This window comes from Zasmidium cellare (genome assembly GCF_010093935.1).
Source record: "Zasmidium cellare ATCC 36951 unplaced genomic scaffold M409scaffold_2, whole genome shotgun sequence".
In the NCBI taxonomy this organism is placed as follows: Eukaryota; Fungi; Ascomycota; class Dothideomycetes; order Mycosphaerellales; family Mycosphaerellaceae; genus Zasmidium; species Zasmidium cellare.
This window is the reverse complement of record NW_022986946.1, coordinates 796,463-813,781: the sequence shown is the minus strand read 5'-3', so window position 1 is coordinate 813,781 and position 17,319 is coordinate 796,463. Positions and strand designations below refer to the sequence as shown.

General features: G+C 54.5%; 7 protein-coding genes across 7 annotated transcripts; 4 read left to right on the top strand and 3 right to left on the bottom strand.

Moving 5' to 3' along the window:
• Nucleotides 1–336: 336 nt before the first annotated feature.
• Nucleotides 337–1,713, top strand: M409DRAFT_16876 (uncharacterized protein; the record flags this gene model as incomplete). Its single annotated transcript, XM_033803801.1, has 3 exons — nt 337–527; nt 631–1,048; nt 1,099–1,713. 3 exons carry the CDS (start codon nt 337–339, stop codon nt 1,711–1,713), a joined length of 1,224 nt encoding a protein of 407 aa, XP_033673812.1.
• A 1,914-nt stretch (nt 1,714–3,627) lies between these two features.
• Nucleotides 3,628–5,517, bottom strand: M409DRAFT_49432 (uncharacterized protein; the record flags this gene model as incomplete). Its single annotated transcript, XM_033811243.1, has 2 exons — nt 3,628–5,190; nt 5,296–5,517. The coding sequence occupies 2 exons, from the start codon at nt 5,515–5,517 to the stop codon at nt 3,628–3,630; spliced, it is 1,785 nt and encodes a 594-aa protein (XP_033673811.1).
• A 559-nt stretch (nt 5,518–6,076) lies between these two features.
• M409DRAFT_49431 (uncharacterized protein) lies at nt 6,077–6,533 on the bottom strand (the record flags this gene model as incomplete). Its single annotated transcript, XM_033811242.1, has 2 exons — nt 6,077–6,441; nt 6,530–6,533. 2 exons carry the CDS (start codon nt 6,531–6,533, stop codon nt 6,077–6,079), a joined length of 369 nt encoding a protein of 122 aa, XP_033673810.1.
• A 753-nt stretch (nt 6,534–7,286) lies between these two features.
• On the bottom strand, nt 7,287–8,136 carry M409DRAFT_49430 (uncharacterized protein; the record flags this gene model as incomplete). The annotated part of the gene is made up of 2 exons (XM_033811241.1): nt 7,287–7,721; nt 7,774–8,136. 2 exons carry the CDS (start codon nt 8,134–8,136, stop codon nt 7,287–7,289), a joined length of 798 nt encoding a protein of 265 aa, XP_033673809.1.
• Nucleotides 8,137–11,422: 3,286 nt separating this feature from the next.
• Nucleotides 11,423–12,721, top strand: M409DRAFT_16874 (uncharacterized protein; the record flags this gene model as incomplete). The annotated part of the gene is made up of 2 exons (XM_033803800.1): nt 11,423–12,505; nt 12,554–12,721. The coding sequence occupies 2 exons, from the start codon at nt 11,423–11,425 to the stop codon at nt 12,719–12,721; spliced, it is 1,251 nt and encodes a 416-aa protein (XP_033673808.1).
• Nucleotides 12,722–13,435: 714 nt separating this feature from the next.
• M409DRAFT_16873 (uncharacterized protein) lies at nt 13,436–14,992 on the top strand (the record flags this gene model as incomplete). Its single annotated transcript, XM_033803799.1, has 2 exons — nt 13,436–13,602; nt 13,660–14,992. 2 exons carry the CDS (start codon nt 13,436–13,438, stop codon nt 14,990–14,992), a joined length of 1,500 nt encoding a protein of 499 aa, XP_033673807.1.
• A 419-nt stretch (nt 14,993–15,411) lies between these two features.
• M409DRAFT_16872 (uncharacterized protein) lies at nt 15,412–17,289 on the top strand (the record flags this gene model as incomplete). The annotated part of the gene is made up of 1 exon (XM_033803798.1): nt 15,412–17,289. The coding sequence occupies one exon, from the start codon at nt 15,412–15,414 to the stop codon at nt 17,287–17,289; it is 1,878 nt and encodes a 625-aa protein (XP_033673806.1).
• Nucleotides 17,290–17,319: the final 30 nt, after the last annotated feature.

Genomic DNA, 17,319 nt, shown 5'->3' with positions numbered 1-17,319 from the left:
CCGGTAGGTAGAAGAAGTCGCTGGGCCAAAACCCCCCTGAACTCCCCTCTCCCGCCTGCTGGGAATTCTATTTATACGGCCCCGATGTTTCATTTACGACGATGTAACACACAATCGACGACGACGACAACACCTACTGCGTGGCTGTCCAAGACCGCCAGCGTCCGAGTCCGCTCACGAACCCAACGCCGAATCCTGCTGACCCTCGCGGACACGTATACTCGTTCTTCCACCAACAACCGCGCGGGTAACACGCCGCTGCCGACGCATATATCATCGCCCTACCAGTGGTCTCATATTGTCCACCACCTTCGTTCACCAAACGCAACGACAGCAATGGCTTCCCAGCAGAAGAGAACGCACATGGGACATTCCCATGGACACCACCATCACCATCATGACAACACATACCTTACTAGCACCAACAAGAGCGATCCAGGGGTACGCATTACAAGAATTGGATTATACGTGAACTTGGGCATGGCAATAGCAAAGGGCGCAGGTGGATACGTCTTCAACTCGCAAGCGTAAGGATGTCCATTGCTCGTGGCAAGCAGCATATATACCATACATGCACTTGTATACGTGTTAAGAGCTGTACCGAACGTTTGCTGATATTTTGGCGTACAGGTTAACAGCAGATGCAGTCCACGCATTGACAGACATGATCTCTGATGTAACGACACTCGCTACCATATCCTATTCGCTTCGCCCAGCCACTACGCGGTTTCCCCTAGGCTACGGCAAGATCGAATCGCTTGGCGCCCTGGCGGTATCTGGCATCCTGTTGACTGGAGGTCTGATGATAGGCCTGCAGGCTGTCATGGCGCTCACTCAACAGTTCTTCCCTCAGATCTTTGAGATGCTCTCTCATACGGGTATCTTCGAGCATGCACATCATCATGGCCATGATCACGGACACATCGACTTGGGACCCAACATCAATGCTGCTTGGTTGGCAGCTGGGAGTATCGTTGTCAAGGAGTGGTTGTACCGAGCAACCATGAAGATTGCCAAGGAGAAGCGAAGTAGCGTCCTGTCCAGCAATGTAAGTCCTAAACCCCCTCAGCTTGCCATACACAAAGCTTACATTCCGAGGCCTATCACCACCGAGTAGACAGTCTGACTGCCTTCGTCGCTCTTTTCACCATCGTTGCCAGCCACTTCTTGGAGAGCGCACGCTGGCTCGATCCTGTCGGCGGTCTGATCATTAGCGGCATGATTGTTCAGGCCGGTTTCGTCAACACCAAGTCTGCCTTGCTGGAGCTTGCGGATGTGGGTATGGATGAGGACGCTAGGGAGGGTGCCGAGACAGCCGCAAAGGCCGCCCTGGAGAACAACGACGCAGAAGTCCGCGGTGTGCAAGGCATCAAGAGCGGTCAAAACCTGATGTTCGAGGTCGAAGTGGGTGTTCCAGAGGACTGGTCCGTTGCACATTCCAACGACATCGAAGTCGAGATTCGAGACGCTATTGTTGAGAAGGTCAAGGGGACGAAGCGAGTCAACATTCGATTCATCACAAAGGGAGCAGACCAGGTACCATTTGCCGATCAATTTACGCAGAAGGACCAGGAACTGCTTGAGGATGACCACGATCACGACCATGACCACGAACACGAGCACGGCCATGATCATGATCATGATCATGCTCATAGCAACGGGCACACGACATCCAGCTCGACGACCAACGGTACTGCCCAGAAGCGCAAGTGAGAGATGTCAAGGCGACACTTTACCTGCGCGGCAGAAAGATCTTGCCCGCCCCAAACGACACCATAACGCACACGATGGCGAGCGGCTCTGTTGTCTCTGGCCACTGATGACTGACATATTTTCCCTTCTCATGCGCGAAACATGCTCTTGCTTTGAAGGTGGCAGCGCTGGGCCCGTCATTCCTGGAAAGCAACCGTCCTGGCTCAAAGGCTCCTGCAATGCATCCGTTCGAGGATGGTTGACGACGATCGTGCCTACGACCTTGAAGTCTTGCGCACCGGTACAATGTGTGTCTTGATGGACATCCAGGAAACGACAGAAAATAGCCCGAGCTACCCGCAAGTCGCTTCGAAATTGGGAATCGGATTTTGGTGTGGCAGCAGTCAAACATGACACACTCGTCGTGAAGCTCGGGGACTACACCTACACCCATGCTACCCCAGGATCTTGCCATACAGCTTGGACAAAACGGCGGGCAGCCAAGGAGAATAAGCAAGTACATGCAAGACGCCACAAAGTGGCGAGACACAGATAGCCCCAGACCGGCTCGAAGGCGCCGGCGCGATGGCTGGGTCGGGAAGAGACTCTACGCAACTCTAACCACAATCATGGGCCTTTGGGCGAGACGCCGTTCTGGACCCCGTATATAGCTAAAATAGCTTATACGAATGACTTGGATCGTAACCATCTCTTGGTTCGGACTGACCGAATGACCCGTGTACGTCGTTCGTCTGCTATGATGCTGTGTCAAGCGGTTGCACAGCCTCAATCGGTCTCCAAAGACCCCTGACTTGTAGTATGCATGTAAAGCAAATAGTTGGATAGGTTGGATGGATGTAGGTAAGAAAAGGCTGGCCCTCAGCCAGAGCAGTCTGGCCGTGTGGCTTGGCGCTAGGGTGGGGTGTGGTACCACATGTACCTTGTACGCACCTCCATGTAAAGGCAGCGGCCTCTAACAATTATGTATGCAGTCCGTTGGAAGTTTGACTGGAGACTACTGCGGAGGATTTACCATTGAAATGAACTAGGTGGAATGGGGAAATTGCATAGAGAGGTTCTGTAAGTAGTAGGTAGTGTTGAGTTGAGGGCTTGTGAAAAAGGGGTGAGTGACTGGCTGACTGCGTGAGGTGAAGCCGCAGTGATGCTTCGACTGGCTCGTTCCTGTTTGTGGGCTAGGGGGTGGGAGAGTACTATGACGTCCACGAGATGTCGTTGACTTCGTCGAATGGATCGACACCGGCTGGCTGGTCGAGAAGCTTGGCGATCTGTGGACGTTGCGGAGGATTGACGATTGACTTTGGACACGCCCGTCAGATGCCGGTCTCATGGTTCGAGCGTTAGGAGTGCAGTTGTCAATCGATGGCAGTGTGGCAGGGGAATGACCGTGGGTCTGAATTTTGATATTCTTTCATTCGTCTTCATGTCTTGTCGTGATATACACGACTGGCAGCTATCCTAGCAATTCCTCATGCTCACGTTTTCGTCCCATGTCATGCCCGAGACGAGCTTTCACCGTCGGTGAGCCTGCCAACAGTTTCGTTGTCTTGCTGAGGAGTTGGCATCGATCCATTACGTCGACCTTCTCCCACGACTCATACGATCGATCTTCCCCACCAGGCGCATGTGCTCAGATGCATGGGTTGCAGATCTGGTCGGTTTAGAGTTCCGAGCCAATTCGCTGGCTTCGCTCCCGTGATCCATCGTGGCAGTCTTGAAGCGACTCGGCCTTCCAGCCGACTCCTTCGTCGGTGCGCTGTTTCATTGGGGTATTCGGGGCCGGGATCGTTCTGCCTCACGATCGTGAAAGTCGCAGTATGGCGTCCAAAGCCCTCGATCTCGCAGATCGGCCATGCGTGCAGTTCCTTCTTCATCCGCCATGTTTGTTTCTCCAGTTTAAGAGTCATGGTCTGGTGTTCAACCACTAGACTCGTATTTGGCCTGACTTCCCGAGTAGTCATCCTCAAACATTCCACCAGGTGCAGAGACTGGGATGGGAGCCTGCGAGTATTGCATCGCGGAACTCACAGCCATCTCTGGGTATCCTCCAAAGGGGCGAGCACCAGAACTGAGTGGGCTGCCGAACGGTGTAGAATCACCACTGTGACTTGGACTTCCATCGTATAAGTCTTCTCCGCGAATGCTTGGCGGGATGGCGGGGATCGTGTAGCCAGGGGTGTTGGCCATGGTGTCGTTGATCTTCTGCATGAGTAAGGGTAGATATCGTTGTCGGCCACCTCGGAGTGTCGAAATTAGGGACATGAGCTGGTTGAGATAGTCGCGTGGCCCGAATTCGAAGGTGTATTGCTCGTGAGGGATGACGGACATGACATCGGTAAGAGTGCAGGCTACGTCGAAGAGTTTCTCGATTAGTCCAATGCCGTGGACCTCCATCGATGCTTGAGTGAATTGAGTAGCCGATTGTACCAAGTCACGGGACACTTCGATCGGGAACTTGAAGCTCATTGCGTTGTCTGCCGCTGCAGAAGAGAGGAAGCCGTGGCTGATCGAGAGTTGCCACACCATTGTCCTCAACCACTGCTGTGACGTCCTCAGATCCACTGCCTGGCTCTCCGTGCATTGCAGGTATGTTGGCAGAGCGTCTGAAAGCTGTTGCTGTAGGCGTGCGAGCCATTCAGTTGTACACCCGACCCTTGCTTTGTTCCAGAGCCCCACGAAGGTGTCGTCGAATGGTCGAAATAGGTGGACAAGGTGGATGAATCCATTCAGCTCCACCGTCTCTGCTGGGTCCTCGTCCAGCGTCGGAAGATTGATGGTAGCATGCAGTGTAAGCGGCTTATGCTGCTGCAAAGCATAAGCTCGTTCTGTAACGAACAAAAGCCAGTATAACCGCCGTCTTCTTGAGCTCTCGACAATGTCTTCCAATTGGTAATTCACTTCATCATGCATGCCCATGATCTGCGCTAGCGTCGTCGCTTCTCGTAGATGGAACCAGGCTGTATTCTGTCGATCCAAGCAGAAATAGCTGCCGAAGAAGAAGAATGATGTGATGACGGACCATATCGAGGGGTTTTCGATATAGTTGTGGCCTTTCCGTACTCGAAGAGCTTCTTCCAGAAGGGTGTGGCCCAGCTGGAGGCTTGATTGCGGAGGGACCTCCAAACCTTCAAACGCCTCTGGAGGGATGACCATATTCGGTTGGATCATCATGTAGGCGCAGAGTGATACTACCAAACAATAGGCTTCGATATTGTTCTCCATTTGGCCTATGGTCTCCCCAACTTTCTGACGGTGAAGGATTGGCTGGGTCGGATACAGATGAGCGAAGTAGTAGTCAACGCAGGATGTAATCATGTCCATAGATAGTAGTCCTGCGGTCTTGAGGTCGGCCGGAGAGTGGGTGGGGTTGTCGAAGTCGATGCCATGGCGTTTCGCGGCAAGTCGGGATTGTCTTTGGTTCTCTCTCAACTCAGATATGACCTTTGCTCTGCTCCCTTTTGGGCCCTTCTTCAACGGCACCTTTTAACGTTAGCAACGTGCTCTGGAAGGGTTTGGGGTGGTGGTGGTTGGGTTTCGGGGCAAAAAGTCCCCGGGGGGGGCGGTTCCGCTTAGGGGCACACGTACTGCGTTGTAGGTGCACGCAAGACCAGCCGACGTGCAATTCTTGCATGGTCGCGTCCCTTCGCCAATGCATTTGACCTTTCGTCTGTGACACGCATCGCAGGCGCGCTTGACCGATGTTGTTGGGGTGGTCGACGACGATGACTCTGGCATCTTCTTAACGTTACTGTGCCCACGAGAGGAGACAGGGACCTCGACGGGGCCGGGTAGTGTGGAGATCAACATCAGAACAGAGGCATCGAAGGAGGGGTTGGCCGGTTTAACTGATGACTGGCACAAGGGATGGTGATGATGTTCGTTCCCCGCGTGCGTAGGGTTGAGTAGCTGAGAGTGAGAAGGCTAGCACGAAAGAGCAGTAGTATGTCGATGAGTATGCAGGTTGAGCGAAGGAGAGGTGGTGGAAGGAACAATACGAAAAGAAGGGCCGCTTTAGATGGCAGCGAGCGAAGTCGACCGGCGCCGGAGAGGCTCGAAGCATATCGACGTTGGTCGCAGAGCAAGCACCTCAACGCAACGAACCCCACTACCACTTGCGGCGACATGGTCTACCACAGATGCAAAACACGCCTTGGGAGGCTTGGGACAGGAACGTCAAGGTGCCATGACGACGTGCAGCATGGGCGTAGCGTGCACTGGCGTGGCGCAAAGCGGCGCGAGCTCATGCAGAGACTTTTTTCTCGCCGCATCGAAGAACTCCGGCTTGGGCCGATGTTGAAGGACTGGTACCGCACCAGCAAATCATCACGGCCACTTCACGCTGGGCGCAGCGGTCCGCCGGCCAGTCTCAGCAGCTGAAAGCGAATCTATCGCCGGCGGTTCCCGCCCGACGATAGACGATGCAAGCTACGGTAAGGCTGCAGGACATTGTGCATAAGCGCCAGGGCGCCACACCCTGCTGTCGGTCCGATACAGTCTCACGACCACTGCGCTGTCGTCTTGGGGATGCATGGCTCGAAGCCTGCTGTGCAGTGCCCTTTCCTGTAAGCAGACCGCCGGCAAGTGCAGGCTTCCCAACAGCCCGCCGTGTGGAATCGTTTTCAGGAGCGTCGGTGGTCGAATCTGCCCCCAAGGCATCCGGACGGGCGCTCGCGCTGAGACTGCTCGCGAAGCGCGAAGGTGTTGCGTTTCCAGGTCCGCCCCAGCGTCTTGCTGGTGGGAAAAAACAGTGGACCAAGGTGTGTGAGGTGCTTAAACGAAGTCCGAAGTTCTCGCGTGTCCATGGGCCATGTCGACGAACGCATCTCGAGTTCAATGCCTCGAAGACGGTGCTCGCTGAGGAGAGCGGGCAAAGGAAAAGGACAAAGTCAACGAGAATGGGCGTCCCGGTGGCTATTATATGTCTTGAGCACGCCGGCAGGGCCAGTAGGCCCGCACGCCCTCACAGACTCGGTGCAGCTCACGGCGAGTCCTGCTGAACTCGGTCACAGTCGGTCCTCCTGCGGTATCTTTCCAAGGCGAAACCGCGGCAAGATGCCCAACCCCTCAGCGAGTATATCGTAAACATTTCGCTGTGATGAAAGATACTGTATGATGGCGTTGCAGATATCAGCTGTGTGCTGTGACGTTGGTAGAGCTTGAACGAGATGAAACGACTGCATGTGCATGTCGAAAGGCTGGTGAGTAGGAGGCACAGCGCAAGCGAGAGACGGTTGCCAAGAGGTGTTGTCTCGGGAGGTGGAGGATCGAAGCCGACGTCGACCATGTGAATGTTCTTTGGCCGTTCAACACACCAGATGCGAGTAGAATAGTTGGGTCGAGCTGCCGGGTTCTATTTTCAGACCCTATCATGATGCAGTATCTATGCCAATGCAAGTACATGTCCCTCCCAATGCTACTCATTTCTCACTGCTCTAAGACTCGGACCAAAGAGAGTCAGTCCGTCGCTTCGTATGCAATAGAATACAAAAATGCAGCTCCAATGCGCCGTGGGGTATCATTTCATCGTATACGGCGCCTTGCCGTGTATATTGGTACATTGTATGTCGTTGGATCGTTCAGTTGGAAACGATGGACTGAATGCTGATGCCGCCCCGTCCGTTTTGTGATTCTGGCGAGCATCGTTGAGATGCTGACGATCCTTGAAAGGAAACATCTTGCGGGCTCGTCGTCATTGCGCTTCCCTCAAAAGTACGTCGTTGGATGACTGGAGGCGGTGGTTGGTACAGTGGCAGCGGTTGTGGGAGGCTTCGTGATCGTACGTGGTCGTGATGTGGTTGCTGTACCGTTGGGTGAGCATGCCAGGACGAAGCTTTGGTAGAAGGTCCGGCCTCGTCGCCTACCTCCATCTCAGTGTCCGATCCCAGGCCAATGCCAGAGTCGCTATTGTGGTCTGAAATACCTCGATCTTCGAACGATTGGCTGTCAGCTGCAGCCTTCCTGTGTGCCGTCCGAGCCGCAGTTTGGAGTGTCTTGAGACCCTTCTCCATGCACTGTGAAGACTTGTCAGTATTTTGAGGAGCCTCGATGTCTGACAATACCGACCTTGGCTTCGACAACGGCCCATCTCTCGCCAAGTCTTGCGGCGAGGATCTCCCACATCTCTCTTCTGCAAGCCATGTACTCCTGAGCGAGGAGCTCAAGCTTGTGGCTATCCCAGTCGTCCACAAGGCGTCTCTCCATGAGACGTTCGTGTCGTTTTCGGCAGGCGTTCGCAGTCTTATTGGGAAAGTGTCGACTCGCAATCGGTTGCCAGTTCAGCCCAGACGCTCGTGCTCTCAATAGAATCTCGTCATCCGCAGAACTCCATATCGCAGCATTCCTCTGTCCGCTCGACGATGCGGAAGGGTAAGGTGCGGAGATTGATGCAGAATGCGAACTCATGGCAATTTTGCTCTCCTTGGGCATGATCGGGAGGGTGTTGAATAGGGGCATGTAAGGCAGTGTCGTGCGATGGCCAGTGGCGAGGGTGAAGGTATGGTCCAGTGTCAGACGCAAGCCAGGCGTATGTTGTGCCTCAAGCACAATCGATGAGTTGAGGAAGGAGTGTATTAGTGATTAGAATTGCTGGTAGACGCCAGTACCAGACCGAACAAATGACCAAGAAGTACACAAGGAAATAAGGAAATAAGGAAACACAAGAAGAAAAAGGGAATCGTTTGTGCTGCTGTGTTGGGTGCTTTGTGGAGTCAAGGTCCAGGATGTGGCGAACATGGTCGACTTATATCAGACTGTACACGCCTGTTGAGGCTGTCCGGCCACCCTATGAGACGGCGGAAAACATATGATGAAACGATTCGACAAAATTCTCCGCGTCTACAGTTCTGCAGACCAGACTTTGAGAAAGGCTGAAACTATTGGCCTCACATCATTGTAGGCGCCGTGCCAGAACACATAGTGTCAGAGGCAAGTCGGCCAGCTCAGTGGCCGGTCGTCGAGCGCTGCCTCAGGCGAGACATCATGGAGTGCACCTTTGGCGGCTCGTGCAAGCGTCGCGCCTGTTTCGAACTATATTAGGTGCGTATCGAGCACGATATGGCCACGAGCAGTAGCGCGAGGCCATCAGCAGGCGGCTATTCAAGGAGCCCATCTTCGAGCAGGATGAGAGTTTCAATGCACAGCGAGCCCAGCAGAATGGCTCTAACATTTGGTGGATGCTCCTGCGGACCATTGCTGTTCCAGGCCTGATGTGTGTTGATCGTAATGATGAGTTGTTCAATGAGCAGCTCGTCTCGACACCGGTCTGTTTAGGCCTGGCTATGGAGATTAGCGCCCATGCTCATGGGGTTGTGTAACATCTGGAAGGGGGCCGTTCACTCACGGGCCTCTGTGTCAAGCAGCAGACAGCGACGCGCCCAAGACACATGGTTTCAGGTCGCAGATGAATGGCCTAGAAGAGATCCAGATGATCTCATGGCCGGGCGGGAGAGGCGAATGTGTCGATGGTGTTTGGTGTGTCGTTGGAGTAAACAGTGTAGGTCTGTGCCAGGCCCTGGCTCAGGATTCAGCCGTGCAACGCCTTGTGATTGGCTGTAGCAATGGGCGTCTACGTGAAGCAATGAGCCTGCAATCCAATAGGGAAAAAGACGTCTTCTGATTTGCAGATGCGAAATAATACTTGAAACGAATTTCGTCGTCTGCGAGCGCTCGAAGGATGGCTTGTTGATGTTGTTCAGATGTTGTTGACGAGCAGAGAGTGGATCAGCTGTGACCAAGAGGGCCTAGCCTGGAAAAGCTACGCACGGACGCCAGGTAAGTGAGGCCGACTTCAGCTCTTTCTCCTCATGAGCTGTCGCTGCGAACACCACTCTGTTCTCTGGGTCGGCACTTGTCACATCCTCGTTGGCGATCATCTTGTTGCATCTCGTGATTCGTGAGCTGCTGTATCGAAGCATCGATACGGCCTAGATCGCGGCCTCTCTTGCGTTTGTGCGGATGGGATATCCTCATCTTGCACCAAGCCGTCCCCACAGCCCGGTACGAAGCATGCCTTCGGATGCTCGCAGCTGTCTTCGCATACCTGCATCGGGCCGGCATGACAGGCGATCGCCACCAGGGAACGCGTCTTGCCTCATGGCCGCCCAGAATCTAGACGACGTGAATGAAGCTGCTCCGTCAACAGCACTGCGGTCACTCATCCCACACCTGCCTTCGCAATGACCGCAGCGAAGCATTCATATCAGACCAAGCTCAAAGCTGAGCTATCAGTTTCTGTCGTGCTCTGCAAAAGAGCTCAAGCAATGCATGCGTTGGCTTGGTGCGCATGCTACCGTGCCGTTCTAGTGAAGCTGGCTGCAGACGCTGTGTTGATGCTACGCAGGTCCTGTCCAGGGACCGGTGTTGAGCATCTCATCCCTGTGCCGTGAAATGTCGTTCAGATGAGAGAACGGTGCTGATCAAAAGATTGAAACACCTTACGGCAGCTTATCCAAGTGGCAAACCCGGTGTCCTGTTACCATCTCTTGCTTTCCAGGCCATCAAACACGCGAGCAAATGGCGATGACCTAATCCCTTGCCAAGCTGTCACGGATACTGACAGGGAGAACGTCGTTGACAGGTCCGTTCCGAGCAATCGCTGTTCGCCCACGACGAACGAACACTCGCCTTTGCCGCTATTCAATAACGGGAGACAGACGGCGCGCTCTTCCGAAGCTCCATAGCCTTGCATATAGCCGCAGCTGCAGCTCTGCAGAGTGGAACATTCAAGACGGTGCATTCTCCGCGCTGGCTTGAATATGGTCGAGACAGGTTGCCGGTGCGCCTAACATCGGACGACAGTCAACGACACCGGCCGTGCAGGCAATCGCTCCCGAGATGCCTCAGACCCAGCATTGCGAAGCGAACGCACCAAACGCACTCACAACACTGAGGAGATTCACAAAACAAGCTCCAACGCCGTATAGAAGCTGATCTCTCTCCATCGAATCCTGTGTTCTCTCCTTGGCGGTTCAATTTGTTGCTGGGTTGCCTTTTGCTTTTGACTTGTTGGTTGGCTGTATTGAATCATTTACTTGTGGTGGTTGCCTGAATCTTTGCTCAGCTCTTGAACATTCTGCAGACTGCTGGTTGGAAAGAGAATCGTCATCAGAAAAGACCGCATCCTCCTCCGCTCCACGTGACATCGGGCCCATCGACAACGCCTCTTCTCCAAACATCACATCAACTGCAGCCACAACGCTATCGACCGAAGTGCCTTGCACACCGCAACAGTCGACGGTTGTTCCGCGCTCTCTGGTTCGTCGGCTCTGCAGTTCGTTCGGCAGTCACCCGCAACACTCTCACTTCATCATTCACCGACCAGCTTCGAACTGCTCTGAGAACGGCAAGGTTGGCCTGGCACTGTGGCAACACCTCCCACCGCCTCTGAATCGATTACGCTGCTGCACAGAACTCTGCCGTCTGCCGGATACCAGCTGCTGCGAGCTGCACCGAACTCCTCACATCGACCAGTTCCCACGTGAAGCCACGCCAACATGCAAGGGTAAGTGCACACCGAACTGACGGTTACTTACAATTGACTTACCATTGATGCAGAACATCAAGCACGCCGTTTCAAGGCCAGGTGTCGGTGTGGCCGACCATGGCTGCCTCCAACACCCCGTTCCTTCACCGAGCCAACTGGCCGCGCCCGCACCATCCTCATCAGACGTATTTCCGCCCTAGACAGTTTCAACCACCGCCACCATATCGAACAATGGCAATGATGCACGGCTCACATACGACCAAGTCAAACCAGTCCGGCATGACACCTACGTTTCATCACCACGAGCCTTCCTTCTTCGAAGACTCCTTTCAATATGACTTCACGTCCGTGAGTGGCGACGGTGCAACCCAGCAACTCTGGCCTGATCTTCAATACACCAACCTGCACAACTTCCGTCCGGCAGAGCCGACCGAGCACAACTTCCACAGCAGCTTTGGCTCCGTCAACACATCCACTGCCATCGACGCTGATGATGTCGTGCTACGAAAGGTTGAGAACAGTCCGACTTTGCCAGCACTCCCCTACAAGGTCGACACGTCCAAGTACGAGAATGTCGACTACCAAGACTACATCACGCGGCCCATGGAGTATGAGAGCTCTTCGCCATCGACAATCGAGACGGAGAGCAACGGCCCACCCACTCCAGTCACAAACAGCCCCTTCCGTGCCTCCTTCGACGACCCATTCCCTGTTATGAGGAGAGATAGCTTTGTGCCAAAGGTGGAGAGTGCGCCTTTGCTGAGTGGTCCTCATGTCATGCTGGACAACACCTCTCTGAGTGCCCCAACTTGCCACGTGCCGCTGTCGGTCATCTTCAACGAAGCTCAGCACCACCAGCCGCCAGCCGAGCAAACGTCGTTTGCTCTCCATTCGCACGCACACGGCGGTTTGATGAACAACATGACAGCATATCAGGGATTCAACGCCCCTTCTACCCAGCCCACCCTTACTGCTGACTCCTTCGACATGTCATCAGCATCCTCCGTGCCGGACCTCGATCGACCCTTCCTCGATACCACTTCCGACGAAGATACTGACTCCGACTCTGGCACCGACACCGACAGCGAGCACAGCTCAGAGCTTGAAGCGAGTGACCGCGCCGTCTCTGAGGCTACTCACCGCCGTGAGCGAGACAGATACTTGCTGAAGATGCGTGAGAAGGGGTATTCCTACAAGGACATCAAGCGCCGCGGCCGTTTCACCGAAGCAGAGTCGACGCTGCGTGGACGTGTTCGTGTCATGACGAAGCACAAGAGCCAGCGTGTACGCAAGCCAGTATGGAAGGCGAACGATGTAAGTCGACCTCACCCTCAATCGTGAATAACACTGACCATGCATCAGATCCGCCTGCTTGAAGATGCGGTCGACATGTTTGCCGACTCAGTCTCGGCTAGATACAACCACGGCCGAATCCCCTGGAAGAAGATCAGCGACTGGATGAAGGACAACGGCAGCAGCTACACCTTCGCCGGCGCCACGTGCGCGCGGAAGTGGAAGGCGTTGAAGTGAGGTGAAGAGACTTCACGTGAAAGCTGCTTTTGACACGAGACCGGAAACATCACATGATGGCGTTGATCAGTTGAAAGAAGCAGGACACCCTTTGGTTTGAGAAATTTCGCACCAGCATTGCATGGCACTACACACAGCACGGAGTTTTTTTTTATTGAGATGACATGGAAAAGCATTTTGGAAGCGAAAGAGAGGAAAGAAAGACGAAGAAAAAAAAACAGTTGATTGAGCATCGAAGCGCGTTTACTTTTCTTTTTGGGCGTTGAAGGAATCTGGGTAATACTCACATGGAAAGTGAAGAGAGAGAGAAAATGACGAATACACAGGCGGGCTTGTTTCTACGCCAGAACACTACAACTGCGCAAGCAGGAAAAACAGAAAGTCAACAGGGAAGGTTAGAAGGGTACTGGGCATGAGGTTAACGGGTTCGCTACTATACAATGGTTCATCAGTGCAAAGCAGACAGACAGCATTAGAGTATGTCAGAAAAAAACCACTCGTTGACACGTGAAAGTGACGTTGTGAATGAAGCCTTTTTACCCTCTCACTTCCACCACGCCTTCACTCACTTTCACAACCTCACTTTATAACGCGCGGCTGCGATATCCCCTTGAACGGCTGGCTGCCTTCGTCCATCGACTCACAACGACTTCTCTGATATCCCTTTGACTTTACACGACCAACCGCCTCGACAACAGCAACACCAGAACCGAAATGGAGAACGAAGCAGTCACCTACCGCCTCTCGTCGATCGACCAGAGTCTCATTCGAGCGTACGTGCGTTATGCGCTGTGCTTCCCTTGCAAGGGCGAGGAGGAGGGCGTGCAAGAGAGGGTTGGCAAGAGTCTGAGGGAGAATGTCAAGAGGGCTGTTACGTATATGTATGTTGGGGTTTGGTGAGATGGGCTGAGTTGAGAGGCTGACTTTTTGGTTTGTAGGCCGATCTTGGCGGGTGGAGTCTACGATCTTGATGTGGAGGCGGAGGGAGAGAGTAGTGGCGACGACTATGACGACGAGGACAGCGATAGTGAAGAAGAAGGTGATGGCTACAGCCATGTCGACGAGCCGAAGGGCAAAGTCGACAGTGGGGAGCAAAGAGGCAGGGCCGAAGCCAGAGTGACCCACGCGCAAGTCAACGACTTCGAGCCGACGATCAAGGTCCTGAGCGATGAGGAGTTCCCACATACCTACGAGGAGTTGAGCAAGGCCAAGATGCCGGCGAATGTGCTCATCAACGAGGCTCTCACTCCTCTTCCGGATTCGCCGAGCAACGAGGACAGTAGTGCTCCAGCCTTCGCTGTCCAGGCGAACTTCATCGAGGGAGGCGTCATTGTGTGCTTCTACGTTCACCACTCTGTGGCCGACCTCAAGGGTCTCGCAGAAGTGATCCGCATAATGTCTGGGGTCCTTCCAAAGGTCAAGGTCCCAGAAACCTTGCAAGAAGACGCCAAACATCAGGCTCACCTGCGTGACCGCTTGTCGGGCTCCAGAGGTGTCAAAGCCAACCTAAACGAGCATCCAGAGTACGATGTCGCCATCAGAAAGTCGCTCGCGCCGAGCAAGGGCACCAGCCGTGTTCTGACGTTCTCTCGGGAGATGCTCGATGGGACCAAGGAGATGGTGAGAGAACGCTTCCACTTCGAGCACGACGAGCCAGGCGTCCATCTCTCCGGATTCGACTGTCTCGCCGCGATCCTCTGGAAGGCCATCACGCGTGCCAGATGGCCCACAAACTTGAACATGAACGGCTTGAGGTCGAGGATCTTCATACCAGTCGACATGGCCAAACGCATGGAGCAAGAACTTCCAGACGACTTCCACGGCAACAGTGTCCTGTTCGGCTGCGTCGATGACCCGGTGAGCCACTTGATTGCGCCCTTCGGTGTCGGCACGCTGTCGGGTATCGCTCGTCGTATTCGGGAGGCAACCTCGAGCATGACGGATGCGAAAGCCAGATCAGCCATTGCTATCATCAACGAGGCTGAGGATGTCAAGACGCTCAATCATCCCAACATCGACTTTAGCACCGATGTCTTCATCACCAATTGGGCCAACCTGCCCGTGGGCGACGAGACGACGCTAGGCTTGGGTTTGGGCGAGCCGGAGTGGACGAGGAAGGTCAGCAGGAATCAGTCCGCGTATGGATGCGTGCTGCTGCCACTGAAGGATGATCCGAAGGTGTGGGAGGTGATGGTGAGCTTGACCGACGAGGCCATGGAGCGTCTGCTCGGAGACGTCGGCCTGGCGCCGTTCGTGCTTCACGTGGCGTGAAAGTCGCCAGTTTCAGGCAGTGCAACTGGACGAGGACGGTTAGCCACATGCAGGTTTGTAGTTCTAGCAGAACGTCGAGTGAATGAAATAGATTTGGTGTGTAGTAGATTCAGGGGCTGCCCGACGTCATCTCGAGCCAATCTCGTTTGGCGAACAGTAGAGTTGTGTGGCAGTTGGACCTAAAGGCACTGCCAGCTAGCTGCCGGAGATCACAACACCTCACTGCCACCGCACCCTTCCGACCTGCCGGCGGCGGTCTTGGGACTTGCGTATTGCTTCTGACTGCACTCAATCAGTATCCAGTATATACCCACCTTGCTGCGAACAACCCACGTCCTCTGCCACCCGCGCGATGCATCTGCGATAGCTCCTCCTCCTCCCCCATGCCAGATTCGCGCAACCAGCAAAGCAACCCAGCCATGTCCAGCTCCTTCGAGAAGTCGGTCAAGGGCGGCACCAAGGTCAAACTCGCCCCGCCCAAGTCGAAATATGTCGAGCACATCCTGCTGGCCACCCAGTCCGGCGAGGCCGGCGTCGCTGAGGTCTTCCGCACCCTCACCCACCGCCTGCGCGATTCCACCTGGACCGTCGCCTTCAAGGCCCTGATCATCGTGCACCTGATGATCAAGGAGGGCGTACAGGACGTCACCCTGCGCTACCTCGCCGTCGCGCCCCGCAACCGCCTCGCCATCAACAGCTTCACCGACGTGCAGACCCAGGGTCAGAACATAAGAGTCTACTCCGAGTATCTGCTCGCGCGTGCGCAGGCGTTCGAGAAGTCCAAGTTCGATCATGTACGAGGAGGAGAGCGGCGCATGAAGGGGCTGACGGTGGACAAGGGATTGCTGCGGGAGACGGAAATCGTGCAAGATCAGGTCAAGTCGCTGGTCAAGTGCGATTTGCTGCAGAATGATGTGGAGAATGAGATATCGTTGACGGCATTTCGCTTGCTCACGAGGGATCTGCTGGATCTGTACAACGTGATGAACGAGGCGGTGATGAACGTGCTGAGCCATTACTTTGAGATGTCGCGGCCTGATGCGGAACGCGCCATCCGGATCTACAAGACGTTCTGCAAGCAGACGGACCAAGTGGTGCAATACCTCAGTATCGCGCGGCAGTATGAATACGCGACGAGATTGGAGATACCGAAGCTGAAACATGCGCCGACGAGCTTGGCGGCGTCGTTGCAAGAGTACTTGGATGACAAGGATTTCGAGGTGAATCGGAGGCAATATTTGGCAGAGCAGGACTCCAGGAAGGACGGGAAGCCGTTTTCGAAACCATCGCAACCTGCACCGCAACCAACAGCCACGAAGATGTCCACTCCATTCGATGAGAAGCCGGACTCGAAACCGCCGCAGATCAAGGGCCCTGCGCCGGATTTGATCGACTTCTTCGCATCGATTGAGCAGAACCAGGCTACGATGCAGACGAATCCATTCTTACAACAGCAACAGCAGCAACCGCAGCCACCACCGACTTTTCAACAACCTCAGCAGACTGCGGCATATCAGCAGCCATTTCAGCAACAACCGACGAATGGATACGGGAACGGCGTGTCAACTAATCCTTACGAACAGCAGCAGCAATTCCAGCAACAGACGCAAACTCAGCCGCTGCAGACACAGTTCACTGGAGCTGGATTTGGAGGTTATGGACCGCAGCCGACGCAGCAGCAGCAGCAGCCCTTCGCCACTGGGAATACGTTTGGTCAAGAGCAAGTGGCAAGTCCAGCACAGGTCCAGTCACCGGCTCAGATACAACCGCAATCTACGAATCCATTCCGTCAGTCGATGATGGCTTCTGGAACAGGTGGTGGATTTGCAGGTTTCGCTCAGCAACAACAGCAGCAACAGCAGCAACCCCAACGACAAGGAAGCAATCCTTTCTCGAGGAGTACGATGCCGCCATCAATACCCGAGGATGGCCCGGCGCCAGCCCTCCAACAACAACAGACGAATTCTCCTTTTGCCTCGCAACCAAACTTCCAAGCCCAGCCGCTACAATCTCAAGTCACTGGCACGAACCCCTTTGCGCGCAATCAGCCTTCACAACAACAATCGACAACACCCGTCTCGCCTCCGAACGCATTACAAGTGCAGCCCACAGGAAGCACAAACCCATTCCGGCAATCCATGTTCATGAACCAACAAACCGGTCAGGGATGGCAAAACTCCCAACAAGCCACCATGGGCGGGCTCGAGAACCTCCAAACAGTGCCTGTCTTCCCCCGACCTGGGCAGATGACCGGCCAACAACAAACCGCACAACAAAATCCGTCGCCTTGGGGATGAGCATTTTCGTGAAAAAGGGACTTTTTGTGG